This window comes from Papio anubis, chromosome 19 (genome assembly GCF_008728515.1).
Source record: "Papio anubis isolate 15944 chromosome 19, Panubis1.0, whole genome shotgun sequence".
In the NCBI taxonomy this organism is placed as follows: Eukaryota; Metazoa; Chordata; class Mammalia; order Primates; family Cercopithecidae; genus Papio; species Papio anubis.
The window spans coordinates 15137461-15157361 of NC_044994.1; the positions used below are offsets into that span (position 1 = coordinate 15137461).

The 19901-nt window shown below is 37.1% G+C and overlaps 1 protein-coding gene across 7 annotated transcripts in view; it reads left to right on the top strand.

Moving 5' to 3' along the window:
- Positions 1-19901, top strand: part of RBBP8 (RB binding protein 8, endonuclease) — a 118153-nt gene that overhangs the window by 53953 nt on the left and 44299 nt on the right. For all 7 annotated transcript variants that reach the window (XM_031658735.1, XM_031658734.1, XM_031658736.1 and 4 more), the window contains 2 exons: positions 6964-7076; positions 13315-13381. In XM_031658735.1, coding sequence (XP_031514595.1) covers positions 6964-7076; positions 13315-13381 — 180 coding nt within the window. The remainder of the gene's footprint in view (positions 1-6963; positions 7077-13314; positions 13382-19901) is intronic.

The window sequence follows — 19901 nt, forward strand, 5'->3', positions numbered from 1 at the left end:
GATCATAAATCTCTTTCACATAATTAACTTTTCAGATATTTAGACAGCTGTCAGCCCTCAGTACCTTTCTGACTTTTTTTTCTCCTGCTTATTTTCCTCTTTGCTTTACTCTACTAAAGTTATACTAGCCTCCTTGACATTTCTTTAATAGTCCAGGCACTCTTCAGCTGTAGGAATTTTGTACTGTATCCTCATTCACCTGTAATAGTGTCTTGCAGGTATTCTTAAAATTCACTCCCTCTCATCATTTACATCTCCTCTCAAATGTTAACTTCACAGTGAAGTTTTTCTTCAATAGCCTATTTACAATTGCACCAAGTTCCCCAACCTAACTGATCTTCTGTCTCCCTCTGTGATTTGTTTCCTCCCAAAGCATGTATCACTTTTTTTTTTCTTTTTCTTTTTTGAGACAGTTGTCTCACTCTGTCACCCAAGCTAGAGTGCAGTGACACAATCTCAGCTCACTGCAACCTCCGCCTCTTGGGTTCAAGTGATCCCCTCCAGCTCACACACATACACACCCCCTCCTCCCCACCCCCCTACCTCAACCTCCCTAGTAGCTGGGACTACAGGTGTGTGCCACCATGTCCAGCTAATTTTTCTTATATTTTTCCTAGAGACAGGGTTTCACCATGTTGGCCAGGCTGGTCTCGAACTCCTGGCCTCAAGTGATCCACATGCCTTGGCATCCCAAAGTGCTGGAATTACAGGCATGAGCCACCGCACCCAGCCCCAAAGTACATACCACCTTGTAATACTCTATACAACTTACTTTACTTTCTTTTTTTTTTTTTTTTTGTCTTTTTTTTTATTGTGTCTCTTCTACCAGATTCCGAGTCAAACAATTGTACTGATCTTTCTCATCTTTATAATTTCAGCCAAAAGAACAGACATTCATTCAGAGTAGGAAATCAACAAGCATAATGAAGTTCTCCTTCTTTCCAATTTCCCCTTCTTCAGAAGCATTTTCAATTCTTCATATTGTTTTGCTGTTTACTTCAAAAATCTCTTTTTAAAAATGTTTATGAGCTATTTACAAATTTTTCTTAGGTTTTTTTTTTTTTCTGTTTTCTGCTTTCTACATAGACGCCATTCCCATTTCCCTCTTCCTTCTAATTTTGGTTAGATTACTATTGAGTTTTTATTTTATGATTATGTAAATACAGTTGAAAGCTGAAACATATTGTAACTGCGATTTTTCTTCCTATGCAAATTTCTGTTGTCCATAGTGTTTATGATGGACCTTTTTTTCATATGCTTAGTGTTCTTACCAACCACTAGTTCAACCACAGCGTTCCATCATTTATCTAAATGTATCAAGATGTTTAGATAGGTCGGATCTTCTCACATTTCACCTTTTTGAACACATCTGTCTTGGAGGCTCTGATCCGCTTCAATTTGGACTCTGTCCTCTTGACCTGCTACATAGTGGTCATCAGAGGTTCCTTTTACTGCTTTCGTTTTTCATATATCTAGGACTTCTTTTCTATTTTTTCTTATTTTGGTAGAGTGCCTCCTCCAGTAGGTTTCTGAGACGGAGTGGATGAGACCTAAAAAAAGTTTATTTTAGAAAATCACATATATAAAAGTAGACATAATAGTATAACCAACTCCAGTGTACCCATCACTTGGTTTCAACAGTTATTAACTGTGGCCATTCTTGTTTCATCTTTGTTCCGATTAGTCCCCCTCACTACCATTTTGAGACCTTGTCTCAAAAAAAAAAAAAAAGTAACATTGTCACGCTTAAAAAAGTTAATGATAGGAGGCAAAATTTTTGAGATTTTTTTTTTTTTTTTTTTTTTTTTTTTTTTTTTTGAGATGGAGTCTAGCTCTGTCGCCCAGGCTGGAGTGCAGTGGCCAGATCTCAGCTCACTGCAAGCTCCGCCTCCCGGGTTTACGCCATTCTCCTGGCTCAGCCTCCCGAGTAGCTGGGACTACAGGCGCCTGCCACCTCGCCCGGCTAGTTTTTTGTATTTTTTAGTAGAGACGGGGTTTCACCGTGTTAACCAGGATGGTCTCGATCTCCTGACCTTGTGATCCGCCCGTCTCGGCCTCCCAAAGTGCTGGGATTACAGGCTTGAGCCACCGCGCCCGGCCTATTTTTGAGATTTTTATATGTCTGAAAATTGTTGTTGAAGTAATAGTTGGAGAATGTAGGTTTAGGTTGGAAATAATTCTCTTCAGAATTCCAAGTCACTTCTTTTAGCTTCTAATGTTGCTGTTGAAATCCCACACTATTCTGAGTTTTCTTTTTTCCCCACAACCCCCACCAAAACAGTGCTGTGAGTCTTTGTTTGTTTGTTTTCGAGATGGGGCCTCATGTTGACCAGGCTTGTCTAGAAGTCTTGGCCTCAAGCAATCCTCCCATCATTATTGTGATTTTTTATCTTTTCTGTGTACTCTTAAAAAAAAAAAAAATTCTTCTGAAAGCTTATGGGCTCTTATCTTTGTTTGCAACATTCAGAAATTCCATAATGATGAGTTATTTTATATAGATCTGTTAACACCCACTGTGCTGGAGACTTGGGTTTTGTTTTTTATTTCTTTTCAGTCCTTTAAGTAGTGGGCCGAGTTCTTGATTTTCTTCACTGTTCCCCTCCCGCCCCCCCACCCCCGCCTCAAATCCCCTCCTATGCTTCCTTGCTTTTTCTGGAACTCCTATTCTTTATGATAGACCTTCTAGAATAATTGCCTAGTTTTATCTTTTCTGTTTTCTCTGCATTTTTACACTACTTTTTGGGTAGATTTTCTTAGCTTTACTTTCTTACCTTCTATTTATAGTTTTGTCTTTCTTAATATTTTTAATTTATTTATTTATTTATTTATTTGGTTTTTGTTTAAATAGTGACAGGATCTCACTGTGTTGCCCGTGCTGGTCTTGAACTCCTGGCCTCGAACGATTAATTCTCTTGCTTCAGCCCCCCACAATGCTGAGATTACAGGCATGGGCTGCCACACCTGGATACTATTTTTAATTTCTAAAGTCTCTTTTTTGTTCTCAGAATATTTCCTTTTATGGCAGTCCCATTCTCATCTCATAGTTTTCACATCATTTCTTACCTCTAGAATATAGTACCTCCTCACTTAACATTGTAGATAGATTCTTAGAAACTGTAACTTTAAAAGAAATGACCTACAGCAACCTTCAAATAACATCCTTTTCTTTGACATTGTTTCATTTTAACAGTGAGGGGGAAAAATTAGCTTGCTTATACATCATTTAACTTAAAGTCACGGTTTCCGAGAACCTATCAGTTAGTTAAGTGAGGGCTTACCGTATTCTTTATAATTTGATGATTGTGATTGTGGTAGCGTTGGCATTTTTTCTTTTTCTTTCTGTATAGCTTATTATTTCTTCCAGATTTTTTTCTTTTTTTTAATGTTTTGTTTGCTTTGGTTTCTTATAATTTACAAGCATTTCTCCGATGCCTTTTGATACTTGGTTATTTGTTACATTTAAGAGATGAGAACAAAGTAATTGGAAGCTCTGAGTTCATGGGTAGAGCTGTGTAGACTGTGAGCTTCTATGTTAGAATGCTCTGGCTGGTCTGTTTCATTGAAGATGCCCTAATGTCAGTATTTTTAGGTCGTTCCTGTCAGGTTGTTCAGATTTCCTAGAGAAGACTACTTAATCGTATTTTCTAGAGTGTGTAATAGGGCTGACTCCCAATGTTCTTGGAGCCAAGTAGACGATGAGGGCCTACGCTGGAATCTGAGAATTTGGTGTGTATATATATTCATTTCATTATTGTGCTCCTACTCTTGAGCCTCATGGTTCCCAAACCAGACACTGTTTTAGACTGACTAAAGATTAAACCTCCAGTCTGCTGCTGGGAGTCAAAGGGGTAATCACTTGACTGCTCAGAATATAGGAGAGAATGTTCGTATAATAATTTCTTAAAACATGCTTTTAATCAGTCACTCCCAGAACAAATTGTTGAGCCTTTTGGGAATTTTACACTGTGAATCAGGTTGGTTCTAGGTCGGTACTGTCTAATAGAATTTTCTGCGATTGTGGAAATGTTCTAAATCTGCACTGTTCAATATGGTAGCAAGTAGACATGTGGCTGCTGAGCACTTGTCTGCAACTGAGAAGCTCAATTTTTATTTTTATTTTATTTATTTAGATTGAAATAGCCACATGTGGCTGTGTCTACCATACTGGACAATGCAGTTCTCAACTTTTCGCATCATTGGCTTAGGATTTAGCATTCTCAGGTCACTTTCTATTTGCCCACCAGCTGCCTTGCTTTCGTTTCTTTGTTTTGTTTTCTCTTCCATTCTTCTTGTCCTCATGTGTTTGTATCTTTAAAATATAGATACATCTTTACTGTAATTTTATGAGATTCTAGAAAGGAGCAGAAATAGATGCAAGTGTTGACTTTCCCATCTTTACTTAAGTGGTGTTCTTTATACAGTGTGATTTTAAGGCTTCTGATCTAATTCCTGTCTTCAGACTGTATTCCGTGTAAATCATAATGCCTAGCTGTTTGTTTGTTCATTCATTCTAGAAATTCTGATCCTATTAATGCTATATATGACTTCCTTTTATTTTTACATCTATATCAACATTGTTTCATATGAGTTTTACTTTTGTATAAACACGTCTGGGTTCTGGCCAGGCACGGTAACTCATGCCTGTAATCCCAGTACTTTGGGAGGCCAGGGTGGGAGGATTCCTTGAGCTCAGGAGTTTGAGACCAGCCTGGGCAACATAGTGAGACCCCATCTCATTTAAAAAAAAAAAAGAAGGAAAAAAAAAGTCTGTGTTCTTTTATTTTGCTTTGCTTTAGTTGTATACTTTTCATGTTTTATGTCTAATTTATTTTAAAATTCTTGGCATATACTACCATGCTGTGACTTCCACAGACACTTAAATACTTACTATCTTTTTTTTCTTTTTTCTTTTTTTTTTTTGAGACAGAGTCTTACTCTGTCACCCAGGCTAGAGTGCGATGGCACTATCTCAGCTTACTGCAATCCCTGCCTCCTGGGTTCCAAGCATTTCTCCTGCCTCAGTCTCCCAAGTAGCTGGGATTACAAGCATGAACCACCGCACCCAGCTAATTTTTGTTTTTGGTAGAGATGAGGTTTTGCCACATTGGCCAGGCTGGTCTCTAACACCTGACCTCAGGTGATCTGCCCATCTCGGCCTCCCAAAGTGCTGGGATTACAGGCGTGAGCCACCGTGCTCTGCCAACACTTAAATACTTACTATCTTATTGGCTTAATTATTGACTTGAAATTATTATCTTCGGGCCAGATGCAGTGGCTCACACCTGTAATCCCAGCACTTTGGGAGGCCGAGGCAAGCGAAATCACGAGGTCAGGAGATCGAGACCATCCTGGCTAACACAGTGAAACCCCATCTCAATGAAAAACGCAAAAATTTAGCCAGGCATGGTGGCGGGCACCTGTAGTCCCAGCTACTCGGGAGGCTGAGGCAGGAGAATGGCGTGAACCTGGGAGGCGGAGCTTACAGTGAGCTGAGATTGCACCACTGCACTCCAACCTGGGTGACGGAGTGAGACTCCATCTCAAAAAAAAAAAAAAAATTCGAATATATTTCCTGAATTCTTAACATGGAGTATGTGTCTCCTTTTTAACTGTCTTTTTTTCTGATTATGTAAATAATGATTTTGGAAAATGTTTGAAAAATATGGAAAATGAAGAAGAGAAAAATCTCCCATAATACTGTTACCTACAAGATAACTATTACTAACATTTTGGGATATACCTGTCCCTCACCTGCTTGTGTGATATATGCGTTTCTCTCTTCAACAGTCACAAATAATTAGTAAAAGCTATTTCGTAATTTTTTTTTTTTTTTGAGATGAGGTTTTGCTCTTTGCCCAGGCCCGAGTGCAGTGGCGCCATCTCAGCTCACTGCAAGCTCCGCTTCCCGAGTTCACGCCATTTTCCTGCCTCAGCCTCCTGAATAGCTGGGACTACAGGCGCCTGCCACCACACCCGGTTAATTTTTTGTATTTTTAGTAGAGACGGGATTTCACCATGATAGCCAGGATGGTCTCGATCTTCTGACCTTGTGATCCACCCGCCTTGGCCTCCCAAAGTGCTGGGATTATAGGTGTGAGCCACTGCTCCTGGCCCGTAATTTTTTTAATATAATACATTGTGAATTTTTACTAATAATTTTTTATACCAAAAGGAAAATATGAGGTGACTTTTCCTCCCTTGTATTTCTTGACTTTTATTCAACAATATTGACCCCAAAAAAAAATTTTTTTTTTTTTTTTTAGTCAGAATCTTGCTCTGTGCCCCAGGCTGGAGTGCAGTGGCATAATCTCAGCTCACTACAACTTCCACCTCCCGGGTTCAAGCGATACTTCTGCTTCAGCCTCTCGAGTAGCTGGGACTACAAGCGAGCACCACTATGCCCAGCTAATTTTTGTATTTTTTATTAGAGATGGGGTTTCACCATATTGGCCAGACTGGTCTCGAACTCCTGATCTCGTGATCCTGTCGCCTCAGTCTTCCAGAGTGCTGGGATTACAGGCATGAGCCACTGCGCCCTGCCAATATTAACAAATAAATTTTGATGAATTTAATTTTTCATCAAAAATATTATTGAACACTCACTATGCTGTGCTGAGCAAAGCAGCTGCAAAGTTGCTTCAGGTATAATTCTGCCCCCGGTATTGGACCAGGATTCATATTTTGACCATAATAAATTAAAACAAAGTCAGCTTCTTCAATAAATAAGTTCCCTTAGATTGAGTTTAAAAGTGGCAGATTTTTATAGAATTGCAATCTGAAGAAAATGGTGGTATAACATGATTTCCTATATAAGAATATGTTGAAGGTATAACAACATCATTAATCTAGTTGATTTTCCCAGTATTTGCCAAGTCAGTTCCTTAAATCTTCATAAAAGTCTTGGAATTCAAATAGAAGGAAATCTCTTTTAGTGGATGAAAAATACTTTGTTTTGTTTCATAGGTTAAGAGCAGGATTATGTGATCGCTGTGCAGTAACTGAAGAACATATGCGGAAAAAACAGCAAGAGTTTGAAAATATCCGGCAGCAGAATCTTAAACTTATTACAGAACTTAGTGAGTTTCCTTTCTTCATGTATTAATTATTTAAAGTATATAATGTATTGTTGTTAAGACTTATTAGTAAATTGATTGTAATTAAATGGATTGTTTACATGTATTTTTTCTTATTTAGTAAAAGTTCAAATGTCCTTTTTTGTACTTTTTGTAGATTTAATCTCTTACTTAATTTAGTAAGAAATAGGATACAGAAAGGTTGTGCAAATACTGTCCACATTGGTCTTAAAGTCATCAGTTCTAAGACAAGAAGCAGGTTTTTTTTTTTTGGACATGTCCATATTTGCTTCTTTGGTTTTATCTTTATTTCATGTAACCTTAATACTTAGTAAAGTTAAATACAAAGCAGACAATTTAGTGTTCTACAGTTTTCTCTCTTGGTATCTATGACATACTGTTTTCATAAGTATACTATTTTCAGTTTATTCTCCTTACCTATTGAGTGTAGAGTTTTTCTACATTCTTAGCTGCCTTCTTTTATTCTTTTAATACTTCTGTTAATCTTACTCTCTTATAACTATTTATTTCTTTGGGTGACCATCACCTGGATTTCCCATAAGCAGCTCACAATCAATATATTCAAAATCTAATTAATTATCTTCTTTTCCAAACTAATTCTGTCTTCTATTTTTTTCTGTTAATTATATTGCTATCCTCTGGTTATTCAAGTAAGAATATTGAATATATGTTCATTGTTTTAAAAAGAGATAAGAAAGAATATAACTTTATTCTGCTCCCAGAGGTAACTACTGTTAATAGTCTGATACATATCTATCCAGGTCCAGGTTTTTCTGTCTCTGTCCCTTGTTAGACCCCACTTCCCTCCCTTCTCCTTTTAATTTTAATGGGATCATACCATACTTTGTGTTCTAATGTGTTATTTCACTTTAGACTATGTCTTGGAAGTCTTTACATGTTAATATGTCTATAGATTCTATGGTGTATATGGGTGAACATGTGCATATATTTATTTAGGAATGTAAGAATATTATCAATGAGTAGAAAACTGTTACATCTCAATAAATATATAGTTGTTCCTTGTCATCTGTAGGGTATTGGTTCCAGGACCGTGACACATACAAAAATCCTTGGATGCTCAAGTACCTTATATAAAGTCACATAGTATTTGCATATAACCTACCCACGTTCTCCTGCCTACTTTAAATCATCTCTAGATTCCTTATAATACCAAGTGCAGTCTCTACACATCACTTCATTTGTGTGAATTAAATGTATTCAGTGTGTGGCAAATTCAAGTTTTGCTTTTTGGAACTTTGTAGAATTGTTTTTTCCCAAATGTTTTCCATCCACAGATTCAGAACTCACAGATACAAAAGGCCAACTGTAGTTGAGATCCACAGTCATATTATTGTTAGTACTACTGGAAATAATCTCCAGTAATGTCTACATATCTGATAGATTTCCAGCAACATTATCTAAAATAGAGCCAAAAACTCCAAGCAAGCAAAAAAGCTTGTCTAGGTGTTAAAGTATAAGACAACATTTTTTTAAATGGCTGCATTGTATGCCGTAGTATAGGTGTCAATTTTTTAGCTATTGTCACATTAATGGACTACTCAACTTTTTGTTTGAATGTTTGAGAATTTTTGTTTTCTTACATCCTCTTCAGATTTGGGCAAAAATGTATTAATAATAATCAATCTAGTGGGTGAAGAATTATACCTTTTTAAAATTGGCATTCCCTGTGACTGTTCCAGTCAAGTATTATTTTATATGATCGTCTTCTTGAGTGAATGGCTTATTTATTCTTTGCCCAGTCTTAAATTGCCCTATTTGCTGTTTGTATTTTTTAATTAAGAGTTATTTATATATTATGGAAGGATTATTACACTTTGGTGGATATATTGTGCATATATTTTCTACCTTGCTTCCTGTTGACTTCATTTTTAACTACTTGACATGTGGAAGTTTTGTATATTTTCTTACCTTGTTTAGGAAGGCTTTCTCTACCCCCAAGAATACCTCCAATTTTCTCTACCTCCAATTTTTGTACATACGATGTATGTATACACACACACATAAATTTGCATATTTAATCCATCTGGAATTTTTAACATGGAATGTGAAGTAGAAATTTACCATCTTTAGAGTTTGCAGGCATTCATCCTCAAGCTTATTGTCTCATGGTCAAAAGATGGCAGGTACTTTTTCAGGCTTCGTGACTGCGTTCATACAAGAAGGAAGAAGCAGCAGCAAAAGGCTGAAATGAGCATGCCAGGAGAGTCTTAAAAAAAAAAAAAAGCTTCTTCGAACATCCACCCAATAACTTTTGCTTCAGTCTCGCTAGTCAGGAACCACCCTGACCCTCCAACTCACCCCCATTGTTGGAAGATGACTAAGGATTTCTTTCATTAGCTTTATTTTGCTGCAGATTGTCTAGGTAAAAATATCATTTGCAAATAGTGACAATTTCATCTTTTCTTTCAATTATTTTTAGTTTCTTTTGGTGATTGTTTTTCTTTACATACTTTATTGGCCTAAGGGACTTTAGGCTACTGCCCAGAATAGCAGTTGATACATAATGAAAGACTAGACTATATTACATTTAAGTGTGCTATGGCCTTCTAGTAGATACGTGAAGTTAAGTTATGGATATTTCCTTCTGTGCCTCTTTTGCTAAGTTTTGCTTAATTGTGAATTTATAAAATTCTTAGCATCTGTTCAGGTAGTGAGTTTTACTGATAGCTTTTCTAGGGTGAACCAGTGTTTAATTTCTTTTTTTTTTTTTTTTTTGAGACGGAATCTCACATTGTCACCCTGGCTGGAGTGCAGTGGCATCATCTCTGCTCACTGCAACCTCCGCCTCCTGGGTTCTATCAAGCAGCTCTCTTGCCTCAACCTCCCAAGTAGCTGGGATTATAGGCACCCACCACCACGCCCAGATCATTTTTTATATTTTTGGTAGAGACGGGGTTTCACTATATTGGCCAGGCTGGTCTTGAACTCCTGACCTCATGATCCGCTTACCTCGGCCTCCCAAAGTGCTGGGATTACAGTTGTGAGCCATCACACCCAGCCCCAATGTTTAATTTCTAAAACAGACAGACTTGATATGTTAATGTTTTAATTGGGGAGTGTACATTTAAATATCATTTTGTCCATTCAGTTTTTCTGCTATCGAGGTTCTATTAGGATCAAAGAATTAGGCCAGGCGCTGTGGCTCTCGTCTGTAATCCCAACACTTTGGGAAGCCGAGGCGGGTGGACCACGAGGTCAGGAGTTCAAGACCGGCCTGGCCAAGATGGTGAAACCCCATCTCTACTAAAAAAAAACAACACACACACACACAAAAATTAGCCGGGCATGGTGGCAGGCGCCTGTAATCCCAGCTTCTCAGGAGGCTGAAACAGAGAATTGCTTGAACCTGGGAGGCAGAGATTGCAGTGAGCCGAGATCGCGCCTCTGCACTTCAGCCTCAGCGACAGAGTGAGACTCTCTTTCAAAAAAAAAAGATCAAAGAATTAACTAGGATGCTTTGAATCATTTTTACATTTTTTTTTTTTTTTTTTTTTTTTTGAGAGATGGATTCTCACTCTGTCCGCTAGGCTGGAGTGCAGTGATGCTATCTTGGCTCACTGCAACCTCTATCTCCTGGGTTCAGGCAATTCTTCTGCCTCAGCCTCCCCAGTAGCTAGGATTATAGGCACGTGTGACCACACCCAACTAATTTTTGTATTTTTAGTAGAGATGGGGTTTCGCCATGTTGACCAGGCTGGCCTCGAACTCCTGACTTCAGTTGATCCGCCTTATATGCATTTTTAAAGTTAATATCTTAATTCTCTTCTGAATAATACAAGAATTTTAAAGCACTTAACTTTGATCTTCTCCACTTACATGCTGCTTTTGCCCAGTATTTCATTTCTGTGTAGTTTTCTCTTTTTTTAGCTAGACACTTGTTTAAAAAAATTACCTTTAAGTAAAATTATCTTGTAATTAGCTCAAGGGAGAATCCTTGCTTTGCTGATAGTAAATCTTACAGGGACCCTACTCTAATGACTGAAAATGGGAGGGAAATACGCCTTGCTAGAGACCTTTTCTGTATGGATAGTTCGCCTTCTGAGTGTGAAAGTACGTTCTCTTGTGTCTACCATAAGTTACTTGGAAGCACTGCTCTGATTTTCTTGTCTCGATATTTATTAATGACTCCTGTGTCAAAACTTTTAGAGATCTATCCTCATGACTTTAGCCTAAGGGCAACTATTAGGCACCCTTTGTTTACCCATTTAGCAGTTTGTGGGCCATGCTGCCCTGGTACTAGAATTGATAAGAGATTCTGCTGGGAAAACTCCCTTTTTTAAAGACCCTTTTCCGTTGGATTTTACCATCAACCTGAGCCTATTTTTAAATAATTCAGAAATTTTTTATAGTTCTGATCTGTTAGTGACACCCTTTTTGGCTTTTTAATATTCCAGTAGACTTATTTTAGAGTGTTATCATTTTATTTGGATTTGGAGAGGGAAAATCAAGTAAACCATCTTAATCAGAAATCTAAGCTCATCTTTGACTTCTGTCAACCCTACAAAGGATGAGTTGCCAAATACTACTGATTCTGCCTCTGTTACGTTCTTGTACTGGTCTTTACTTCCTATTTATCCACTTCTACATAGGTCCAGATACTCATTTCTTTTAAAGACCACCTGACTTTTTGTCTTGTCCATATTTTCTTTTCACATTGGTATATACTATATGTACTAACAAATCAGTCTTCCCATCATTCATCTATGAAAAATGATTCCTGGTAATCTGTAAGATAAAGTTTTAATTTCTTAACCTGCTATTGAAGGCTTCCTACCATTTATTATACCCAGTCTTTCTTTGTTCCACTGATTTTCTCTGTAGAATAGTCTCCTGTCCAGCTCAGTTGCCCTTTTTTTGATGAATGCATTCCTGATCTTCTCAAGGGCTCAAAGTAACCTCTTTCTCCTTAGAAATTTCCTTGGTACTTTATTTGTACTTCTCGAATGCCCTTGTCACTTTTAAACCTATAAAACATGTTTATGTAATATCTTGTCTCCTTTGATAGACTGCACATTGCTTTAGGTCACTGTCTATATCTTAATTTTTTTGGATCCTCCACAAAAGTAGTTTAATAACCTCACATGTTGTAGATAGTCCAGAAAATTTACTCAGTGTAAGAAAATATGTTTAGATTTATAAACCACTAAATTATTAACAAATTTTAGAATATGATTAACCTTCTTTGGTAAAAGTTCATTGTATTTACTGCGACTTGATTTCTGGGATCTACTTCTTTTACTAAAGCACATGCTTAAGCAGTGACATCATACTAAACATTGATGAGAGTTTTATGCTGGTTCCAGTAGAAGTTACAGCCCAAAACTGGATTTCTGCTTTATAAATTAAATAAATATAGATAGGAAAATTTGGTGGAGATTCAAACAAGCAGATAGTGCTTCAATGGATATATTTAAGTTACTGATACCATAATTATTCATGAAATGTAGAGTGTGACTAAGAAGAAAATTTGATTTGATAAATGTGCTTGTTATAAAAATTACGCTGATATTCAGCGGTTTTGGTGGTTTTTTTTTTTTTGCGGCTCTTCCTGCCACCCAGGCTAGAGTGCAGTGGCGCTATCTTGGACCACTACAACCTCAGCCTCCCAGGTTGAAGAGATTCTCCTGCCTCCACCTGGAATAGCTGGGATCACAGGCATGCACCACCACATCCAGCTGATTTTTGTGTTTTTAGTAGAGACGGAGTTTCACCATGGTGGCCAGGCTGGTCTCGAACTCCTCACCTCAAGTGATCCACCCACCTTGGCCTCTGAGTGCTGGGATTACAGCTGTGAGCCACTGCGCCCAGCCTATTTTATTTTTATGATCAAATTAATTTCAAGATAAGTGACTCTTGCTAAAATGGTATTTGAAATTAGTGGGACTGAGTAACCAGATGGAATGCTTTCTTGTCCTCAGTATGAATAATTATACTCCCTAGTACATTAAGTACTCTCATTTGCCTGCAAGCATTACATAAAATTATCAGTTAATCAGTTACATGGAACTGGCACGGTGTGAGATGTAGTACCCCCTACCTAGTAACAAATTAGTTTTGCACACTAGTGTTAACCCTGAATAAACATTATGATATAGGATTAGAAGTACTAATTTCTTCATACATGCTGACATATTTGAAAGCCTGACATAGATGTTAATATAAATATATTATGTGCCTTCTTTTTCGAATTATTTTTAAGTGAATGAAAGGAATACTCTACAGGAAGAAAATAAAAAGCTTTCTGAACAACTCCAGCAGAAGATTGAGTAAGTATTTTCCCCCATCCTTGTTGTTTTATTTTACTTCGCTATACAAACCATGAAGATACTGTAAGAGTTGCAGATTTCATTTTTAAAATTATGAAGTGTTCTGCAGTTAAAAAATACAAAGAAAATCACTACATTTTTGTGTTTTGAGAATATAGTGTGACTGCATCTCTTAGATTAGTGCTTGAATAAAGTGTCAACATTGTAATTAAAACATTTTAATTTTTATAATGATGTATTATACATAATACATTGTTAAAATACTTATATTTCAAACAGATGTTTGAGTTTTGTTAGCTCCCTTCCAGCCCTGTCCCAGAGCTTCATAAGTGTTTCATCTTATATAGTACTCAGGCCTATAGAACTTCTTCCTTCCTCTGTTTTTCTCCCTCTTCTCCCCATTTCTCTTAAAGAATAAAAACAGTAACTTTTATCTTGTGTGCCACTTCCTCTTGTGTTTTATGTTTATTATTTCTAATTCTCACTGTGACTTTGCAAAGTAGTTTTATTATCCCCACTTTACAAATGTGGAAACCAAAGGTCACAAAGTCACATAACTTGCCTATCATTTTACAGCTAGTAGGTAATAGGACTGTCACTCAGACCCATATTTTTTCTGAAAAACCTCTTTTCTTTCCATTATCCAACACTGTCTCAAAAAAAAGAACATTTTTCTAGATATGATCTGACTAATGCAGAGCGGAGATGTGACAAACTTTTAGTTCCCATTTATATAAAGCTTATGTACTATTTTTGAAAACTTAAGATTCAAGATAATCCTAATGGCATCATAGAGTTCCTAAAGATCCTGTTGCGTTTAAGTAGACATCTGCAAAAACTTCGGCAAAACTATGTAGATGTAACATATTATTTTGGCTTAGAATAGTTATTTTTGTATTAACACATCTCACAAGTAGAATTATTCTTACCAGAATTATTTTAGGATAATGGATATCCAGTAGAATTCTGATATTCTTCCCGTGTGATCGGTCTACTGAATACTGGTAGCAAAAGGGAATTTTGAGGAGAGATAATAGTCAGATGAGGAAACGAACCTATGAGATCAGACTGATGTTATAAATGTTTATAAGAAAATGTCAGCACTTTCTAATTTTAATAATGCTGTATAATGAAGAGAGAACACAGGACACAGATCCACAATCTGTTACATACAATTCCAAAACCCAAAAGGTTATTTTTGAGATATTATTCACAACCTAACCACTGCAATGACAGAATGCTGTTTATAGTCTTTATCTCACTTCATGTGAGGATTCATATGTTTTGCTGTGAAAATATCAATGTGTTTGATTACAGGATGATGCTTCAGACTCCACTAGAGCTGTTATGTAATTATGTATATATGTTCTGCATTACTGTATTACTTTCATTTTTTAAAAAAATCTGAATTTAGAATCCCATCTTCTTCCAAGGATTTCAGATAAGGGTTTGTTGACCTACATTAATTTATGTGAAGTGATTATGTATGTACGTAGCTTATGGTATTTTGAACACATCAGCCTTGATCTTTATGAGTACCAAAAGGATGAGATACCAAGTGTGTAGAAGTTAACACAGAATTAGATAGACAATTGCCTCAAAAACCAATGTGTATAAGTTCGGTTGAAACTATATCATGTCATTTGATTGGTAGACATGTGAATTCTAATTAGTTTATAATTTATTTTTAGTGTTATCAAGCACATACATTTTTCCGTTGAAACTCACCCATATTTTAGAAAAGAAGTGAAGGTGTGAAAGTTTGAAACTACAGGAAAGAATAATCATATAGATGAGCCTAAGGCATGTATGTTTATTTAGGACATGCTTAGTCAAAAGAGTATAGGAGATCTGATTCTGTCTTTTATTCTCATCTGAAATTTAAGATAGTTGTGATTCTCATGAACCAACATCTTTTGTGGCCTGGTGGCAAATAAATTACCTTTTGCTCGGCAGTCTTTTTTTTTTTTTTTTAAGCAATTATCATCTTGTAAAGGCAACCTAATTTTCTCTGATCACCTAAACCACTGTCATGTTATGCTATTTGTGCCTGAAATTCCCCTGAACTTTAGAAGAAAATATTATTTGACTTATATTTCTGCTTGTTAAATGCAGTAACTCTGACTCTTCTGAGCTAGTTTTGATATTACAGATGGCTTATATGGTAGGCTGGTTATTAGTGACACCAAAATTATTTGGTAAAATTTTGCCACTGTAAAGTTAAAAATGTATATAAAGCTAGGTATTGAGGTCATCATTCTCTTCATTTTGGAAAATAGATGTGATGGATCAGTGAAAGTCAAGGGAGTCTCTATATGTAACTTCAAAGGACTGTAGAATTCATTTCATTCAACTCTCTTCTAAATTGAATTCCTTATACAGCTTCTTTAACAAATAGCTATTGTTTGAACACGTCTAGTAGAAGTTTACTGTTTCCCAAGCCTATTTAAATTTAGTGAGACAGAATTATTAGAAAATTCTTTCTAAGTTTATAGAAATTACACTGCTTATAAGTTATATTTCTTGATTATGACTTTGCTTTCCGGGACCATCTTAAACAAGTCTGTTCTCCTTTGCTACTTCACGACTCTTTTGATACATGAAGACAGCTCTCATGGCCCTCCTGAGTCTTGTTTTCTCTAGAGTAAATATCCTCTGTTCATTATCTGTGGCATTAAATATCCTCTGCTCATTCATGTGGCATTACTTTGACTCTTCAAACTGTGAATTTTTTTAAATGTTTTAGTTTGTCAATATCTGAATTAAGAAATCAATATTCTAGGTATAGCTTGATCAGTGAAGCAGTACTGCCACTTCCTCTACGATGGCTATAACATTACTTCGTTAAGGTTAAATTATGTTTTAACTGGGAATGTAAGTTCTTCAGAGTAGAAAAGGAAAAAAGCTGAATATTTAAAACTTTTTTACAGACTCATGAAGGGAAACCCCAGATCCATAATTATAGGTCTTTGGGGAAGAAACCAACTAAAACAGTTTTGACAGGAATTTAATAGGGAGCAGGGGTCCACAAATCAAACAACTCAAGCCATCAGAAGGAAAAGTGAAAGGAGGACAAGTGTGCATAATTAATTTAACCAAAAACTGTGGCGTGAACTCTTTCCTTTTCTCAGAAAATCAGTGTGACTAATGTTTTAAAGAATGAACTTGATTAACGTATGGAGTTTTCTTTTTTCCTTTTATGAGAAAGGAAGACAAAGCCAGCACTCATTTACTTAGTTTGGGCACCTCTAGTTAGAGCTAGTTTTGTTTTTTTGTTTTTTCCTTTTGTGATCCCAGCTACTTCCACATTGACTCTGCCAGGAAATCAATTTCTTCTCGTGACTCATTCATGTTTCAGGTTGAATTTTTATGACTAATAGGCAAGCAGGCTGTGACGTGATTAGTTAAAGCTAGGTCTGATAGATTTCACACTCCATTAATTTATAAGCCTTTCTCATATGATTTTAACTTACTGTTTTTCCAGAATAAGAGAATTACAAGAAGAGATTAAAAATTAGATATTAGATCTGTTGCACAGAATGGTGACTTAATAAATGATTGTATATTTCAAAATTGCCAACTAGATTTTAAATGTTTTTACTAAAGAAAAAGATAAGTATGTGAAGTGATATATGTTAATTAGCTTGATTTAATCATTCTACAGTGTAAACATGTATCAAAACATTTTGTTGAACCCAGTAAGTAGATACAATTATTTTGTCAATTAAAAATAAAATTTGGCTGGGCACAGTGGCTCACGCCTGTAATCTCAGCACTTTGGGAGGCTAAGGTAGGCAGATACTTGAGGTCAGGAGTTTGAGACCAGCCTGGGCGACATGGTAAAACCCCGTCTCCATTAAAAATACAAAAACTAGCCAGGTGTGGTTGCACGTGCACCTGTAGTACCAGCTACTCGGGAGGCTGAGGCACAAGAATCATTTGAACCCGGGAAGCAGAGGTTGCAGTGAGCCAAGATCACACCACTGTACTCCAGCCTGTGCAACAGAAAGAGACTCTGTCTCAAAAACATAAAAATAAAATTTTAAATAATTAGATATTAGCTCTAAAGATTGTTCCTTGGTATAAAATATAGGATTAAAGCCTGCAAATAATATTGGTATCATTCAGGAAATTAAAGTGTAAATCTTTGTTGGGAAAAATTAGTCTTTGTCTTCCAATCAATGTTTCTTAAAAAATCTCTGTTGGTCATACTTCATACAGTTTTCACTATGTAAGTTTTTATTTGGAAATAGTATTGCAAGTTGATATGAGTCTAATAGGACAGACTGATTTGGTCATGTAAAGCCTAGATGTCTGACAGACTGGTAACGGTTGGCAAATAAGGTTAGTAATGGTTTGACGTGGGAAAATCAATTAACTTTATTTTTACTCAACATTCACAATTCAGTTCAAACCCAATCTTTCAGTTACCATTGATCCTGAATTGAGTTGGGCAAGAACGTATGCCTAGATCCACACACATTTATTCTCTAGTGGAATCTGGGAATGTCTCATATTCACTCAACAAATGTTTGTGCCATACCTACTATATGTCTGCAGTGTAGGCTCTTGTGATTCATCAATGAACCAAAGATCCTATCCTCTTAGAACTTATATTCTAACAGGTGAGCAATAGATACAATAAATTGCAGCTGGCCACCGTGTTTCATACCTGTAATCTCAGCACTTTGGGAGGCCGAAACAGGCGGATCACTTGAGGTCAGGAGTTTGAGACCATCCTGGCCAACATGGTGAAACCCCGTGTCTACTAAAAGTACAAAAATTAGCCAGGCATGGTATTGCGCACCTGTAATCCCAGCTACTTGGGAGGCAGAGGTTGTAGTGAGCTGAGATTGTACCACTGCATTCCAGCCTGGGCGATAGAGCAAGACTCAGACTCAAAAAAAAATCTAAATAAAAACGAGTACATTGCATACTATGTTAGAAAGTAATAAATGCTGTGGATAAAGTTTATAGTGCAGAATAACAGGGAACAGGAGTACTAGGGTGTATGAAGGGAGGTTGCAATTTTAAACAGTACAATTCCAGCAGACTTGAAGGAGATTAGAGAGATAATTAGCTATCTGGATATCTGAGGATGAGCATTCCAAGCAGGTGGAACAACTGGAGCAAAGAACCTAAGGTGGGAGTATGCTCAGTATGTTTGAGGAACCTCAAGGAAGAGAGTGTGTCAGCAGTAGAGCATAATAGGGAAAAAAAGCTCAGAGAGGAAAGATGGGAGGGGCACCATCAGGTCATGTAGGGTCTTCATGGATCAAAGGACTTTGGCTTGTGTTCTCAGTGAAATGAGCAGATGTGACAGGGTTTTAATGAAATTTCATCCATATGACTTAAGTCTTTTTGGTTGGTGGTTGTGGGTTTTTTTTGGTTTTTTTGTTTTTTTTTTTTTTTTGTAGACAGAGTCTCACTGTGTTGCCAAGGCTGGAGTGGAGTCGCATGATCTTAGCTCACTGCAGCCTCAACTTCCTGGGCTCAAGCAGCCCTCTTACCTCACTCTCCTAAGTAGTTGAGACTACAGGCGTGTGCCACCACGCCCAGCAAATTTTATTTTTTAATGTTTTTTTTGTAGCAGTAGGGTTTTGCCTGGGCCTCCCAAAGTACTGGAATTGCAGGTGTGAGCCACTGTGCCTGGCCTGACTTACGTCTTTTTTTTGTTTTTGTGTTTGTTTTTGAGATGGAGTCTCGCTCTGTTGCCCAGGCTGGAGTGCAGTGGCACGATCTTGGCTCACTGCAAGCTCCGCCTCCTGGGTTCGCGCCATTCTCCTGCCTCAGCCTCCCAAGTAGCTGGGACTACAGGCACCTGCCACCACGCCTGGCTAATTTTTTGTATTTTTAGTAGAGACAGGGTTTCTCCGTGTTGGCCAGGATGATCTCAATCTCCTGACCTTGTGATTTGCCCACCTCAGCCTCCCAAAGTGCTGGGATTACAGGCGTGAGCCACTGCACCCAGCCCCGACTTATGTCATAATAGGACTCTTGTGACTGCTGTTGAGAGTAGACTATAAGGGGGCCTAGATAAAAGTAACAGAAACTCAATTTTGAAGCCTTCTTGTAGACTATGAATAACACATTTGGTTAACAGTAGGGCCCTTAGGGTCTGACTGCTGAGATTTAAATCCTGACTCTGTTACTATTTTAGTAGATGACTTCTATATCTTCATTTCCTCATTTGTGAAATGAAAGTAATAATACCTCACAGAGTTGTGATAATTAAACTGATAATTTAAATAGTGCCGGGCAATGTAAACACATAACAAATATTGGTTGTTATCAGTGTTAGTGGTCTCATCCTGTATTTGTCAAGCGTGCCAATTCTACTACCACGATGTTTAATGTTCTTTCCTTTCCATATGTACTTAAAATATTCTAGTTCAGACCACAGACACAGCGTCTTGCCTGGACTATTACAGCCACTGTCTAATTGATTTCCTTGCCTCCTGTCCTTATGTCCCAATCTTGCACAATACTGTTAGATTGTCAGATTATATCCAAGCTCTGA